General features: G+C 37.8%; 1 protein-coding gene across 3 annotated transcripts in view; it reads right to left on the bottom strand.

The window, feature by feature from the left end:
• RBM11 (RNA binding motif protein 11) overlaps nucleotides 1-13,836 on the bottom strand; it is a 37,478-nt gene that overhangs the window by 379 nt on the left and 23,263 nt on the right. The window contains exon 5 of one of the 3 annotated variants that reach the window (XM_045036744.1): nucleotides 436-549. In XM_045036744.1, the coding sequence (XP_044892679.1) occupies nucleotides 436-549 (114 nt within the window). Of the gene's footprint in view, nucleotides 1-104; nucleotides 550-10,159; nucleotides 12,080-13,836 lie in introns of those variants that run through there. The other 2 variants (XM_045036743.1, XM_045036745.1) reach the window with 2 other exon arrangements.

Raw genomic sequence — 13,836 nt, forward strand, 5'->3', positions numbered from 1 at the left:
TGGAGACAGAACAGATGAACTTACTTCTATGATATGAGGCTGCATCAAGAGGACTAATGAGATTTTTACAACATATTTACTCTTTCTGTTTCAATTCATTGTGCCCAGAGCATGTATTTAAATGCTTCTCTTAGTAAAAGATAAAGTAAATGATAGAAAAGTATTAGTAATTTGCATTTTGTTTTCAGGATTATTTGGAAATCAGATCCATCGTTTATACAGTATTTTTCCCCACCTGCTTGTTTTGGTTTCCTTTTTACATCTCATGAATAAAAAGTAGTTCGACTAATGACCTCTTGTCTTTTTAAGAAAATGGCTATAATTAATTTGCCTCACTCAGCTTCGGACTCAAATTATCAATTCTAGAAGCAGAAGACAAGAAAAACTCAAAGTGGCCACAGGGGTAAACTTGTCTGAAGCTGGGAAATTCCCTACCATCTGCCAGGCTGGTGGAAGTGAGAAGAAGCCAATCAGCTCAGCTGTCAGAAGCAGGAGCCATTCTCCCTCCATTCTCTGCCATTCTCCTCCTGTTTCAGAACTTGAAGATCGCTATCAAATAGAAAATTAACAGCTATTCGTCTACTTTGTAATATCAATATCTACATCCCACTTCAACGTTTTCTACACCTAATTAGATACCAAAATTCGCATACTACTGGTGGGATAGAACCAGGAGCCACCCAAAATCAAGACTGATGGTGGTGGCTTACTATCTTCTGCAATGTGTAAGGCTCACAAACAAAGCATTAGAAACAGGGGTGGAGTCAGGAAGATCTCTGATCACAGTACACACTGAGAGTTCTACAGATCCATGTGCATTATCTGTTTAGAATGTTAAAAACCCAGGTGGTGAATACAGAAAAGGCTCATCTCATTCCTGCAGGACAGAAATAGATAAAAGTCTTCTAAGTAATCAAAGAGCTTATGAGCTCGGCACATGCTCCTGAAACAGTGTTCTGGATAAAGTCCCAACACAAGAATGGGAATTGCACCCAAGTTGGCACACAATGGACATAAACTCATTCCTTATTGCATGTAATTTGGTAAATACTGTTTGAGGAGAGTTCTCGTTTAAAAATGAGTACATTTTAAAAGAGGGGAATTAAAATGTATGATAAAGCAACAGAATAGAAGTATTCATAAAGTTTCAGAAAAAGAGGAAACTCCAGAAATTGATTACTTTAAGCAATGTAATAATGAGCATGTTTATTTACCTCGTGACACAAGAGGTTTCCACATTAATTAAACATGGCAGAAGAACCACAAAGAAAGAACAGGTTGGTGTAAAGATGAATAAAACATTACAAAAAGGGAGATGAATGAGAAAAAGAGGGGTTTTATATATACCATAAATGAAAAAAAAAAGCAAAATTGGAAGAAGAGGACAGCATATCTCAGGTAGAATCAACAAGAATACATTCACACTTTTAAATATCCTGTAAATGAGATGAAATCAACACCTTGAATATACTCTCAGATTAAAAAAGAAAAAGAAAACAGAATGATAAAGAGCAAAATCCTAAAAGTATGAAGAGGCAAAAGCTATGTTTCTTACAAAGAATAAGAGAATACTCATCCTGGTCTTAAAGTTCAACTTTGGAACTTTTTTTTCACATATTCATTGGCAATTTGCTTTTTATCTTCTGTGAATTACTGGTTAGTATTATCTACTACTTTTAAAACTAAAAGATTTTAGCTCTATCACTGATTCATAAATGCTGGTTCTTATTTTAAAACTCAAACTATACAGAAATATAAAGGGGGGAAAAAGGTTTGTATCTTCTAGTTCTCATTATAACTCCTCTGAAAGTTAACCACTTTCAACTAATGCAGCAGGAACACTAAAAGAGCTCATCCTTCTGAGTCTATGAATGCCTAGAAATGCATATAAGTAAATAAATTCACTAATGGTCAGCAGTTTGCATAAAGATGTCTGGCTCAGCATGATCTACAATAGTGAAAAACAGTTCAAATTCCTAGCAGAGTAATCAAGCAGTATTATGAAATGTAGGTTCTCCAGCCTGAAGCAAGAATCTTTCTCTTGCCTTCACCTGTTAATGGAAAGACAGGAGTTGTTCAGGAAGTGAAGTGTAGGATTCTTGAAATTGAAATACGGAGAGGATGCATTTTTTGGTAATGGGGCCAGGTCTAATATATGACCATGGGAGGGAGTGTATGAGGTTAAGAATTGAGAAGCTTCGAGAAGAATTCAGGGAACTAAGGGACCAGTCCTTCGGAAGGATCTGCTGGATGTACATTGAAATCACTGAAATTTTAGCGGGAATAGATTTGAAGACACTGATAGTGAGCCAGGAGTTAGATTCTGGAAATGAGAGAACACTGTAAATGATGCAGTGAGTAGGTATGGCAGGAGATATATCCCAACAGAGAGAAGAGAGAATGATCTTGAAGTGGAAATGTTGAGGAAAGAGAAACTACCCCTCCTCCAGGCTGAGCAGAAAGGGACAGGTACATAAGGAGACAGCCTCCTCTTGAGAAGGCTGCAAGGGAACCAGTGTCCTCAGGGGAGAATCCAGTTTCAGTTAGAGCATGAAGGCAACAGAACAGCTTAAGGAGACGGGAGATCTTTCTGTTGAAAGACTGTGAATTCTCTATTTTTTTTACTAAAAAAAATTTTTATGTTTATTTATTTTTTGAGAGAGAGAAGCAGAGCACGATTGGGGGAAGGGCAGAGAGAGAGGGAGACACAGAATCCGAAGCAGGCTCCAGACTCTGAGCTGTCAGCACAGAGCCCAAGGCAGGGCTGGAACCCACAAATCTCAAGATCATGATCTGAGCCAAAGTCAGAAGCTTTGGCCACTCAGGTGCGCCAAAAGACTGTGAATTCTCAAAGGAATTTAGCAGGAAGTTTCAGGAATTGGGAAGGGATGGAATATGGGTAAGAAAAGGAATTTTCACAAACCTTCTGGTCCCTATAGTCTGGGAGATGAGGGACAACTTAATGTGCTTTTTTGTAGCAACTGAAGGAAATCAAGATGAACACCGTAATAAGATCGATCTTAATGGTGTCAGGGAAAATAATTATGGGGGTGCTGTGGGTACCAGGATTAAAAGTAGCGGGGGGAGAGAATGGTGAAGCTCTTACCAGAACATTACAGAGCTACAGAGCCCTCCTTTATTAGTAATGAGAGTGAAGAGGAAGGGACATTTTGTCAGCACACAGCTTGTCCCTTTGGATGGAACCCCAAAAATAATCCAGTCGCCTGAGGGATTTATAACTCTGATTTAACCACGAAATAGCTATAGAATCCAGATTCTTATTTATAGAATACCTTATATTCTATACTTATCCCTAGATTCCTACTTAATAGTTACAGGAAATATTGGGGAGCCTAATACCACTTAGATGTTTGGAGTTAGAAAGCCTGAGAATCACCAGGCTGGATCTGCATGATGGTCACTGTGAATAAACAGGATGGATTGGGAAAGAAGGGGGGAGGAGCCGACTTTGTCTCCCTGAAGGAAATGTAAAGAAATGAAAAGTGTGGAGTGAGATAAACAGTGCTTTTGTAATATTACTCCATCTGAGAAGATTAAGCTGGATTTGCAGCTTTCCTAGGTTGTGTGGTTTGCCCTAATCATAGTTAAATGTGAAGAAGGCCAAGAAAGAGCTGTACAGATGGCCAGCTCAGAGAGGACACCCAGAGTTAACAAGAAGCAGAATACGAAAATTCTTAGAACATCTTTAAGGCAAGTTGATTTCCCAAGTCTTTTTAAGGCCAGCTTTTAAACGTATCTGTTTATGGATATAGCATATGATTAAATGGGATTTTTTTATGGTTTAAATTAAATGAGCATTAAAAATTTTACAGATTAACTGTAAGGATTGAAGTCTGTAGTTTTACTTACTCTCTAACCATAAGGAGGGAGAGGTGCCATGGAGATCTAAACTCCCCAGCTAACAGATATGTTGCAAAAAGATTAAAGGCAGGTTGACTGCAGAGATGCATTTAAATTGTTCAGTGAGCATATGGAAAGTTATTTGCGTTGGTTAATGGAATGTGACAAAAAAAAAATCAGTTCTTTCCCCTCCATCTCACTTGTATTTAAAAGCAAATAAAACCAATCGGAAATAAAATAAAATTTGGAAAATTGGGCTTGGCAGAAATGTTTTAGAGAGGGATGAAAACATATCCCCCCTTAGCTTCATCTGACTTCTAAAGATATGGGAAGACAAGGAGTGGCCAAAACATAACTATCTATTAATAAAGCTTGGGAGGAAAACGTAGAGTATTACATCTAAATAGTCCACAATTATTAAACTCTAAAATTCACGAAAGCTTATTAACTCAGCAAAGGTGGTGCTGGTCCAATTTATTGTATAAGGAACAGAGAATACCTACACCTGAGACCAACCTTACCCCAAGAAGATCAATGGAAACAGCTGTTCTTCTTCTCCATATGAAAATGATATGAATGCTTTTCTTCTGTATCCCACCAACTGTAGACTGAGATGTCTCATGCTGAAACATTGTTCCAATTATTTACTGCAATGCAATAAATTATCCCAAAGTGGCTAAAACCTGAGTGGCTAAGAAGCCAAAACATTTTATTTTATTTCATGATTCGGTGGGTCAGAAATGTAGGCAGAGCTCAATGGTGAGGTTCTTCTCCCTATGTTGTTGGCTGGAATCATTGGGTGTTATTCAGCTGATGGGTCCAAAACGGATTCATTCATATGCCTGGCCTTAGCAGGAATGGTTGGAAGGTTGGATTCAGCTGTGCTCTTCTCCCTCTCCATGTAGTCTCAGGACCTCTCCACATAGTCCCTCTAGCAGAATTGCTTACATGGAGACTAAAGGCTCCAATGGTAAGTATTTCAAGGTACAGAAAATGGAAACATTAGTCTCTGAAGGCTTAGGTTCAGAAACTGGCATCTCATCACTTTGGCCATATTCTATTTCCTAAGGCTGTCAAAGAGCCCATTTAGATTCAAGGGGAGGAGACAAATACCATCTAACTCAGTGAGGAGAGAACCAAAGAACTTAGGGTCATCTTTATTGTGTTTTACCTGCTCTCCGACTGCACAGAAAATACATTCAGCCCCTTCCATGACCCCTGAGGTTCTCATGGTACAGCATCATGCTCAGGTGGTCATAATCTGAATCAGGTCCAGGTATGGATGGGTTCTTTGGCTCCTAGGATGTGGTTCTTCTCTATCTGATAAGCTGTGAACTAAAGAGATACGTTTTTCTGTCACCACAGGATGGTGAGCCAAAAATAAGTGCAGTGCAAATAGGGACAGAATTAGATGCACAGCAGTTACTGGGGTTAGTAATTTTGAAATCCTGAAATGGGGACAGTTTTACTCCTGGGAATGATTCTCCTTGGTTCTTGGCACTGCCTTCTAAGCTCTTGGTTCTGCCTTTTGTGTCCTCATCTATATGGAATGGCAAAGTTTGTGCGACAAAGTGTACTTCTTAGCCTGCTTCCTGCCCACAGTAAATTGGGGATGTCCAAAGACTTTTTATTTTGTACTTTCTAAATCCATGCCATTAAGCATAAACCATACACACACACTGTTGTTTCTTTGTTTACTGAGACGGGCTTTTTTTCTACCTTGGGACAAGAGTAAGAATGATGTGGGGCAACATCTATATGATCTAGCAGAGTACTAGGAGACATGTCCTTAGTTTTTGTTTGAGATGCCAACAAAGGGATTTACAGCAGCCAGACACTTGCATTCTTTACCCTAAGTTTCTTTTAGTATGCTGGATTTTAAAGCTATTGCTATATAGTAATTTTATAGCTATTGCTATATAACAATTTTATAGCTATTGCTATAGAGCTGGATTGCTAAAGCTATTTATTTCTTTGAGAATCTTTTTCTGGGTGTAATAGCTGAGGATGAAAACCAATTTTATTTTCAAATCCCCAAATCCCTGAGCCTTTATATCTCTTCTAAATTCTTAAAATCTGAATGAAAATGGTAGAGTTCTTTCTTTAGTTTCTCTTCCTCTTCCCAGCCGCCCTTCCATCTTGTGTGTAGTTACAGGAAGCTAGAAGCCTGTTGAGATTTTCCACATTCTGTCTTTAAATCTCTCCAGCTAGATCCAGAAGTTCATTAAATACCATTTTTATTTTCTACATTATGACAGGAAGCTATGTTACCAAACTTTTCAATAACAATTTCCTAATTGTTTTTCAAAGTCTCACCATCTTCTGAAGTGTCTTCCAGCTTGACTCTCTCCAATAATGCTAGTATTTCCTGCTCTTGAGCTAGAGGTAATGTTATATGAATTTCAGATTAGCTATATGAATTGCAGATTAGCCTCTTCCTAGTTTGTGGATACTAGAGAACCACACCGGGGGAGGGCTCTCCACGGAGAAACACCTGCCTGACAGATTTACATGTTTAAAGACTAGGAGATCTTTAGTCGTTTTTAAGTATTATGTGTCAATACCACTGAAAATAGAATTAGCACATTTTTATAAGTGGCAAAGAATTTTCAGGAAAAAAATTATGATACAAGAGCTATTAATTAAACGAGGATGAGAGAAAAAAAGAGTAACATTAGATTGTTCACTTTCTTTTATTTCTTATTTCTAATGATACATTCAAATAAAATGTTCAAAAATATTGATTGTGTTTTATCCTTTTCACTGTAAATAGAGACCACTTAAAACTGGAATAATTAATAAAATGTAAGTTACATTGACACAAGAGGGCAGCCTTTTCCTATAGATTTTTCAAACAAATTTCCGGGACTCATTCTGTAGATACTTTAGCTCACTTTAGAAAAGAGATTGAAAGGAATCCCAAAGCAAAATTAGTTCTTCAAGGTGATTATTTTGCCATATTCTTTATGTAATCACTGGCAAGTAGTCCTTTAATTTAAACTATTTTACGTCAATACAATAGAACAAGCAGAAAAACACATTTTAACTACAATAAAACTTTATTGATTTAAATGTTTTATGGAGAGGCTATGGAGATAGAATCTTATATTGTGAAGCTAGAGTAATTAAAACAATGCAATATTAGTGTAAAGCCAGATGGTTCAAAGGAATAGAATAAAAAATACACTTTGCTGCAAGAAACAAACAAGTAAAATTTTATTATATGACAGAACAGTCATTTTAACTAACCATTTGGAGAATGAACAAGGTTAGATTCCTGCCTTATATCACACAATAACATTAATTCTAGGTTGATTATATATTTTAATGCTAAGTATGAAATAAAATATGAGAAGAAAACCTGGAAATAGTCACATAATTTAGTAGGAAAAAAAAAGGGTCTTTCTGAGAATGTCATGCATGGCAGGCACCACAAGGGAGAAAATGGTAGACTTGAATATAAGCTAAATTCTCCAGCTCACAGGTACCTAAACAAAACTGGAAGCAAATGACACACAGCGAAAGTATATTTGCAACAAGTATAAATGGTAATCAAGAATATTCCTTCTATGTAAGGACCTCCTTAAAAATAATTAAGAAAAATATGATACTCCAAAAGAAAAAAAATGGACAAAAGACTTAATTCACATAGAACAGGAAATGATCAATAAGTTAGGAAAAACATTCATGTTATTTTTCTTCATAAATTTTATTTGTAATAAAATCTATGAAAACTTAAAAAAGAAAAAAAATAGCACACATGGCTTATTAGATTGGCAATTATAAAAGAAACTAAATATTGAATAAGGGTAAAGTTGTTGGAAAATGAGCTAGCTGTCTCATTTTGAATGTTTGTATTCCCTAAAATTCATATGTTGAAAACTACCCCTTCAAGGTAATGATATCAGGAAGGGGGACCCTTGGGAGATGATTAGGAATAGATGAGGTCATCAGTGGGGAGTACTAACCCCTTTGGGATTAGTGCCTGAAGAGTCAGGTGAGAACCTGCTTCACCTTTGTCCTTTCTGCCATGTGAGGATACAATAAAAAGAGCATTGTCTGCAAACTGGAAGTGTGCTCTCCCCAGAACTTGACTTTGCTGGCATTAGACATCCAGCCTCCAGAATTATGAAAAATAAATTTCTTTTATTTATAAGCCACCTAGTCTATGGCATTTTGTTGTAGCAGCTTGAACTAGTGCTGCTGATAGAAATGTAAATTAGCATAATCTTTCTGAAGAGAAAATCAAAACAAGAAATATTAAGCAACTTACCCTAAGTTAACAGCTAGGAAGTGACCGAAATCAGATTGAGATACAGAGATCACTACCAGTTAAACCTATGGTCCTTACATTACCATAAACTCTTGGATTTAAGGAGTGCATCATTTAGAATGCAAATCAAACACCCAAGCCAAAGAAAGGAATTTATTGTAAAACTACAGGGGTCTTAGGTTGATTTTTTGAATGAGGGTCTCAGATGTTCTTGTTACCCTCTTTTGTTTCTTTCGGTTTTTCTCCACATATCTATGTTATTCTATTCTGTAAATGACTTCATCTGTTTTCCTTACCTACAAGATGAAAAGTCAGCTGTAGGTAGCCCCCAAGTTTTCATTTTTTGAATAAAACCACTCTTTCCCTTCCTTTTTGTATTTTCAGTCAGAAAAGACCATGATTGAGCCTCCTTGGATTGGGTGCCAATCCCAACCAAGCACTTTTGACTACAAGTGGGGGGTGACAAGGATTGGCTTGGGTTGGGTTTTATGCATGTATTCCAAACATGTGTGACTAAGGAAACAGTGTCCTTTTATGAAATTGCTGTTATAATGTGATCATGGTGAGGCAGGATTGGTCTTTAAATGAGATTATTTAATGTGAGGCAATCCACAATATGTGTGCAGACATAATCATAATCAGGTTCCTGAACTTCAAAATGGAGGACTAGACTCTTTATAGACTCGTCATTTTGAATTTAACAATTTCAGGGAGAACTTCAGCATCCTTATGTTTTCTGAGGTGTTTTCCTCAGTACTAACATCTGGCATGCAGTAGCCTGAATAAATAGTAGTTATTATGGTTATTAACCTTGTACATCTCCACTCTATGGGCAACAACTCTGCTTTATATTGCACCTTTCAAATCTCAATATAGTCAATATGCCTCAATTTCAGGTTTCTTGAAGCTAGTGACATAAAAATTTAACCAAATAGGAGCTCCAGGTGGCCCAGTCAGTTGAGGATACAACTCTTGGTTTCAGCTCAGGTCATGCATGATCTCATGGTTTGTGAGATGGAGCCCCATGTTGGGCTCCACGCTGGGTAAGGACCCTGCTTAAGATTCTCTCTCTCCCTCTCCCTCTGCCCCTCCCCCACTCAGACTCACTGTCTCAAAAAAAAAAAAAATTAACCAAACAAAACCTTCATTAGGAAGGTTGCTTTTCAGGGTGTCTGGGCAGCTCCATCGGTTGAGCACCCAACTCTTGGTTTTGGCTTATGACTTCATGGTTCGTGGGTTCAAGCCCTGCGGCAGGCTTGCTGCTGTCAGCACAGAGCCCGCTTTAGATCCTCTGCCCCCGTCTCTAACTTGCCCTCCTCCGCTCATGCTCTCTCTTCCTCTTTCTTTCTCTCTCTCAAAAATAAACATTGAAGGGGCTACTGGGTGGCTTAGTTGGTTGAGCATCTGACTTTGGCTCAGGTTATGATCTCATGGTTGATGAGTTTGAGCCCCACATCAGGCTCTGTGCTGACAGCTCAGAGCCTGGAGCCTGCTTCAGATTCTGTGTCTCCCTCTCTCTCTGCCCCTCCCCCACTCATGCTCTGTCTCTGTCTCAAAAATAAATGAACATTAAAAAATATTAAAAAAAACATTGAAAAAAAAAGAAGGTAGCTTTTCATTGTCACTCATCTTGGCAGGAGGTGATTTCCTTGCATTTAAAAGCTTTTTTAAAAATATTTTTTCTACTGATGTCCCTCTTAAATACACAAACACTCAACGAGTCCATTTAAAATTTCTCACGTTGGGACATCTGGGTGGCTCAGTCAGTTAAGCATCCAACTCCTGATTTTGGCTCAGGTCATAATCTCATGGTTTGTGAGATTGAGCCCTGCATCAGGCTCTGCACTGACAGTGTGGAGCCTGCTTGGGATTCTCTCTGCCTCCTCTCTCTCTATCCCTCATCTCTCTCTCTCTTTCTCATCTCTCTGCCCCTCCCCACTTTTGGGCTCTCTCTCTCTCTCAAAATAAATAAACTTAAAAAAATAAAATTTCTCATGTTATGGGGATAAAAAGTACAGCATAGAAAGTATAGTCAGTGGTATTGTAATAGCATTGTACGTACAGATGGTAGCAACACTTGTGGTGAGCACAGCATAAGGTATATATAGACTTATTGAATCACTGTGTTGTACACCTGAAACTACTGTAATATCGTGTGTGACCTGTACTTAATACATGTCTCATGTTTATATTTCCTAAATGGTACATGTTATCTGGAGAAAAAATAATTGAAATCTGGAGAAATAAAACTGAAATCGGATGATTAGGGTATCGAAGAATAAAAAAGCAGTTTTGCCATAAAATGGTTCTCTTGCTCAGAATATTGTTGGGAAGCTTCCATTTAGTTTACCCGAAGTAACTTTAATAGATTTGAAATTTATCCTCAGTTAGGGCAGAATCTTGATAGAGAGCCTCATTTTTAGTCCCACTGACCATTGGGCCCCAATTTCTATGAAGGAGATGTGACAATGACATTCAATCTAGCATGAGGTAATTATGATATCTGCTTACAAATTTTTCTCAAAAGTACTGACCAGTTATTATAGATCCTGTAAATAAATTTTTAGTACCAACAGTATAGTAACATATTTAGAGCACTGGAACAGACCTCACAAGACTTATATTCTAGCCTTTTCTCTGCTGAAAAAAGATGTGTGTTTTTGGGCAAATGAGCCTCAGCTTCTTCATTTATAGGGTATTTTTCTCAGGACTAATGTCTGGCATTCAGTGGCCTGAATAAATAGTAGTTATTATGATTATTAACCTTGTACAGTTTCAGCTCCTCGTTCGTTTGTTCATTCATTCATTCATTCATTCATTCATTCATTCATTCCTACTCCCCAAATCCAGTAATGAATACTTAAGCAGTAAACAAAGAACGTTTGATTAATGTTCTTATTTTTTTTTTTTAATATTGCCTGAAAATTTAGTTCTTTGAAGCAGTTCAGTGAGTGTATCTGCAGTGTTCTTCGGAAAAGTACATGATGGAATTCTGAAAAATTCTTTTCATAAAGTTCCCAATTGCTTCTGTGGGCAGTGGGTGAGAATAATTGTCTTTGTCCTATTTGGATGGCAGGGGGAGGAGGGAAGTAACTGCTGTGTGGGCAGCTGGATAACCCGTAGGTAGAAGGTAGAGATTACTAGTTTATGAGAAAGGCAAACCTGAGATTTTCATCAAAGAAATGACTTGTAACCACCTCACTCCCATTTTCACACATAACCCATGGGCTAACGTTCTGGAGTTCATCTTCTTATTTTCTAACAATGACATTTATTTTGATCAGATTTTTCCTGTGTGCACATATTCTAAGGAAAGAAATTGGGCCAAACGGCTGGTCTCATTTGCCTTCCAAGATCCTGTGACATGGCCCTGAGCTATGCCACTACCTAGGAATGAGGTTTTAAGCTCAGGATATTTTAATTACATTTTAAAGCAATATAGTCACTAATATAAGAATGTCTGGTTAAAGAAACATGCCAATTTTCCAGACCTAAGTATTGTACAAGCATTTGAACAATAAAAAATAGTATGATATATGGATATACATACAGAGGCATGTTAGTTGAATGAAACTGTCTTAGCTCATAAGAAATACAGTTTAAATATTACTGAATTTTCCCTATTTAAGATGTTCTTTAAAAATGTAGTATCATGTTCCTTATATAAATATAAACAAGCAAGTATATTTGCTATTAAAGGGACCAACAACCCATCAGAGTGGTTTGAGGATAACTTTAAACTGAAAACATCTGAACAAATAGCATCCTCAGAAAGAAACTTTATCTAACTTCCCATTATGGCCTTAAGTAGAGCCATAAACTTTCTCCTGAAGGGGCTCATGTTCGAGAGAATACTGATCCTTAACCCTGTCAGATGAGAGTTAGGCTGCCATAAACGCCCCTTTGGGAGAGCTTCAAGCCAGGAAGGAAACTGCCTATCAGCACCTGCATGAAAACATGTAAACACATGTAAACAAAAGAATCTTCCATACTTTTCCACTGAAGCCCTAACCCTCTCTGCTCATTTGGCAAGCTTGTGTATAAACCATTGGCCCTTGAAATTTGAGGAGCCAGTCCTTATAGTATGCTCCCACATGCATGTGAAGTAAACTTTTCTTAAATTCATTTATTCAGGCAAATAATTTCAAACAAAATTACTGAATTAACCTTTGTCAATTTAATTTTCAGGCTCCAGACTACTTACACCTAAGTTGGTAGCAGAAAAGTTTTCCTCCTAACACTACTCACCTTGGTAATTAAAGATAACCCACTTGAATACATACCCCTACTTCCCATGATGTTAAACTCCAGTATCTTTACGGGAGGCAAACATATCACAGCTTGACAGTTTGGAAACAAGGTCCATTTTCTTAATCTTTGTGTCTTTGGTTTCTGAAAGTAGCTTATAGATTGTTGTCTGTAAGATGGGTCACTTTGGAGTCACCAGCTGTCTTGTGATAGGACTCAGGATGAATTTCTCCTCATCCCACTGATGGGTTCAAGAGGAGACTCCACTGAAACTTAGAACAAGAAAAGAGAAGGCACGGTTCACCGCCCTCCAATTATTCCCCGTGAGAAGCTGCGTGCCTGTGTCTGTGGGCCATTGCAGGGGTCACTGCTGCCCCGAACTTAAAGACCTTGGACACATAGGAAGTTGCTGTCTCCGCTAAGAGAGAAAGGTGGGAGGAAGCCACTTATCCCCTAGGGAATTGAGCTTAAGTTGAACACTTGTGGCTGGAAGCAGCAGCAGGAATCCTTATTTTGGCCAGCTCCTTTTCAAAGTAGGCATGTGGGTTATTTTCAGACAATCCTGCTCCTTGCATAACAACTGACAATTTACTTTTCCTTAGAGGTTCATTCATGTATTTTCTTAGATGTTTTTATTTTATGACAGCAGACATATTTCCTAAGCTGTTTTTAAAAATTTTTTTAATGTTTTTATTTTTTTGAGAGAGACAGAGCATGAGTGGGGGAGGGCCAGAGAGAGAGGGAGACACAGAATCCGAAGCAGGCTCCAGGCTCTGAGCTGTCAGCACAGAGCCCGATGTGGGGCTTGAACTCCTGAACCCTGATATCATGACCTGAACCAAAGTCAGACGCTTACCTGACTGAGCCACCCAGGAGCCCCTCTAGGATATTTTAAACTGTGTCATATTATTATTTAAGATTTCCCTGATTTAAACTATAGTTAACTTTTAAGTTTCTAAACACCATCAACTGTATCTTACTTCAGTTCCTTAACTTCCTCTAATTTTATTTGCCATATTCTGATTATGCTGTCATTTTCTTACCTCTAAATATTCATTTTGCTGAGAAATAAGCTCCTCATTCTGGATGTTTCAAAATACCACTCATTGTTCTAAATTCAAGTTTAATGTCACCACCTTCATAAACTCTACCTTGTCACCTTTGTTGACTACACTGTTTATTCTGTGCAAAAGGCTGGCATCACTTCTTTAACTTACTTTCTGCTCCACACTCCCATGACAACGGGTGGGGGCAATAAATTCGGTCACTGGGAGTATTCCCTCCTTCCCTCAGGACTGTATCCTCTACAGGAGTATCTAACATACAAACACAATCACTATTTTAATATAAAAAAAAAAAACCCTTCGGCAAGCATTCCGAAAGAAATTCAAAATTGTTTATATTGTACAAAAATCTAAAGATTTTACCTCTTCATATCCTAAAAAAAAAAACAC

This window comes from Felis catus, chromosome C2, assembly GCF_018350175.1.
Source record: "Felis catus isolate Fca126 chromosome C2, F.catus_Fca126_mat1.0, whole genome shotgun sequence".
Classification (NCBI taxonomy): Eukaryota; Metazoa; Chordata; class Mammalia; order Carnivora; family Felidae; genus Felis; species Felis catus.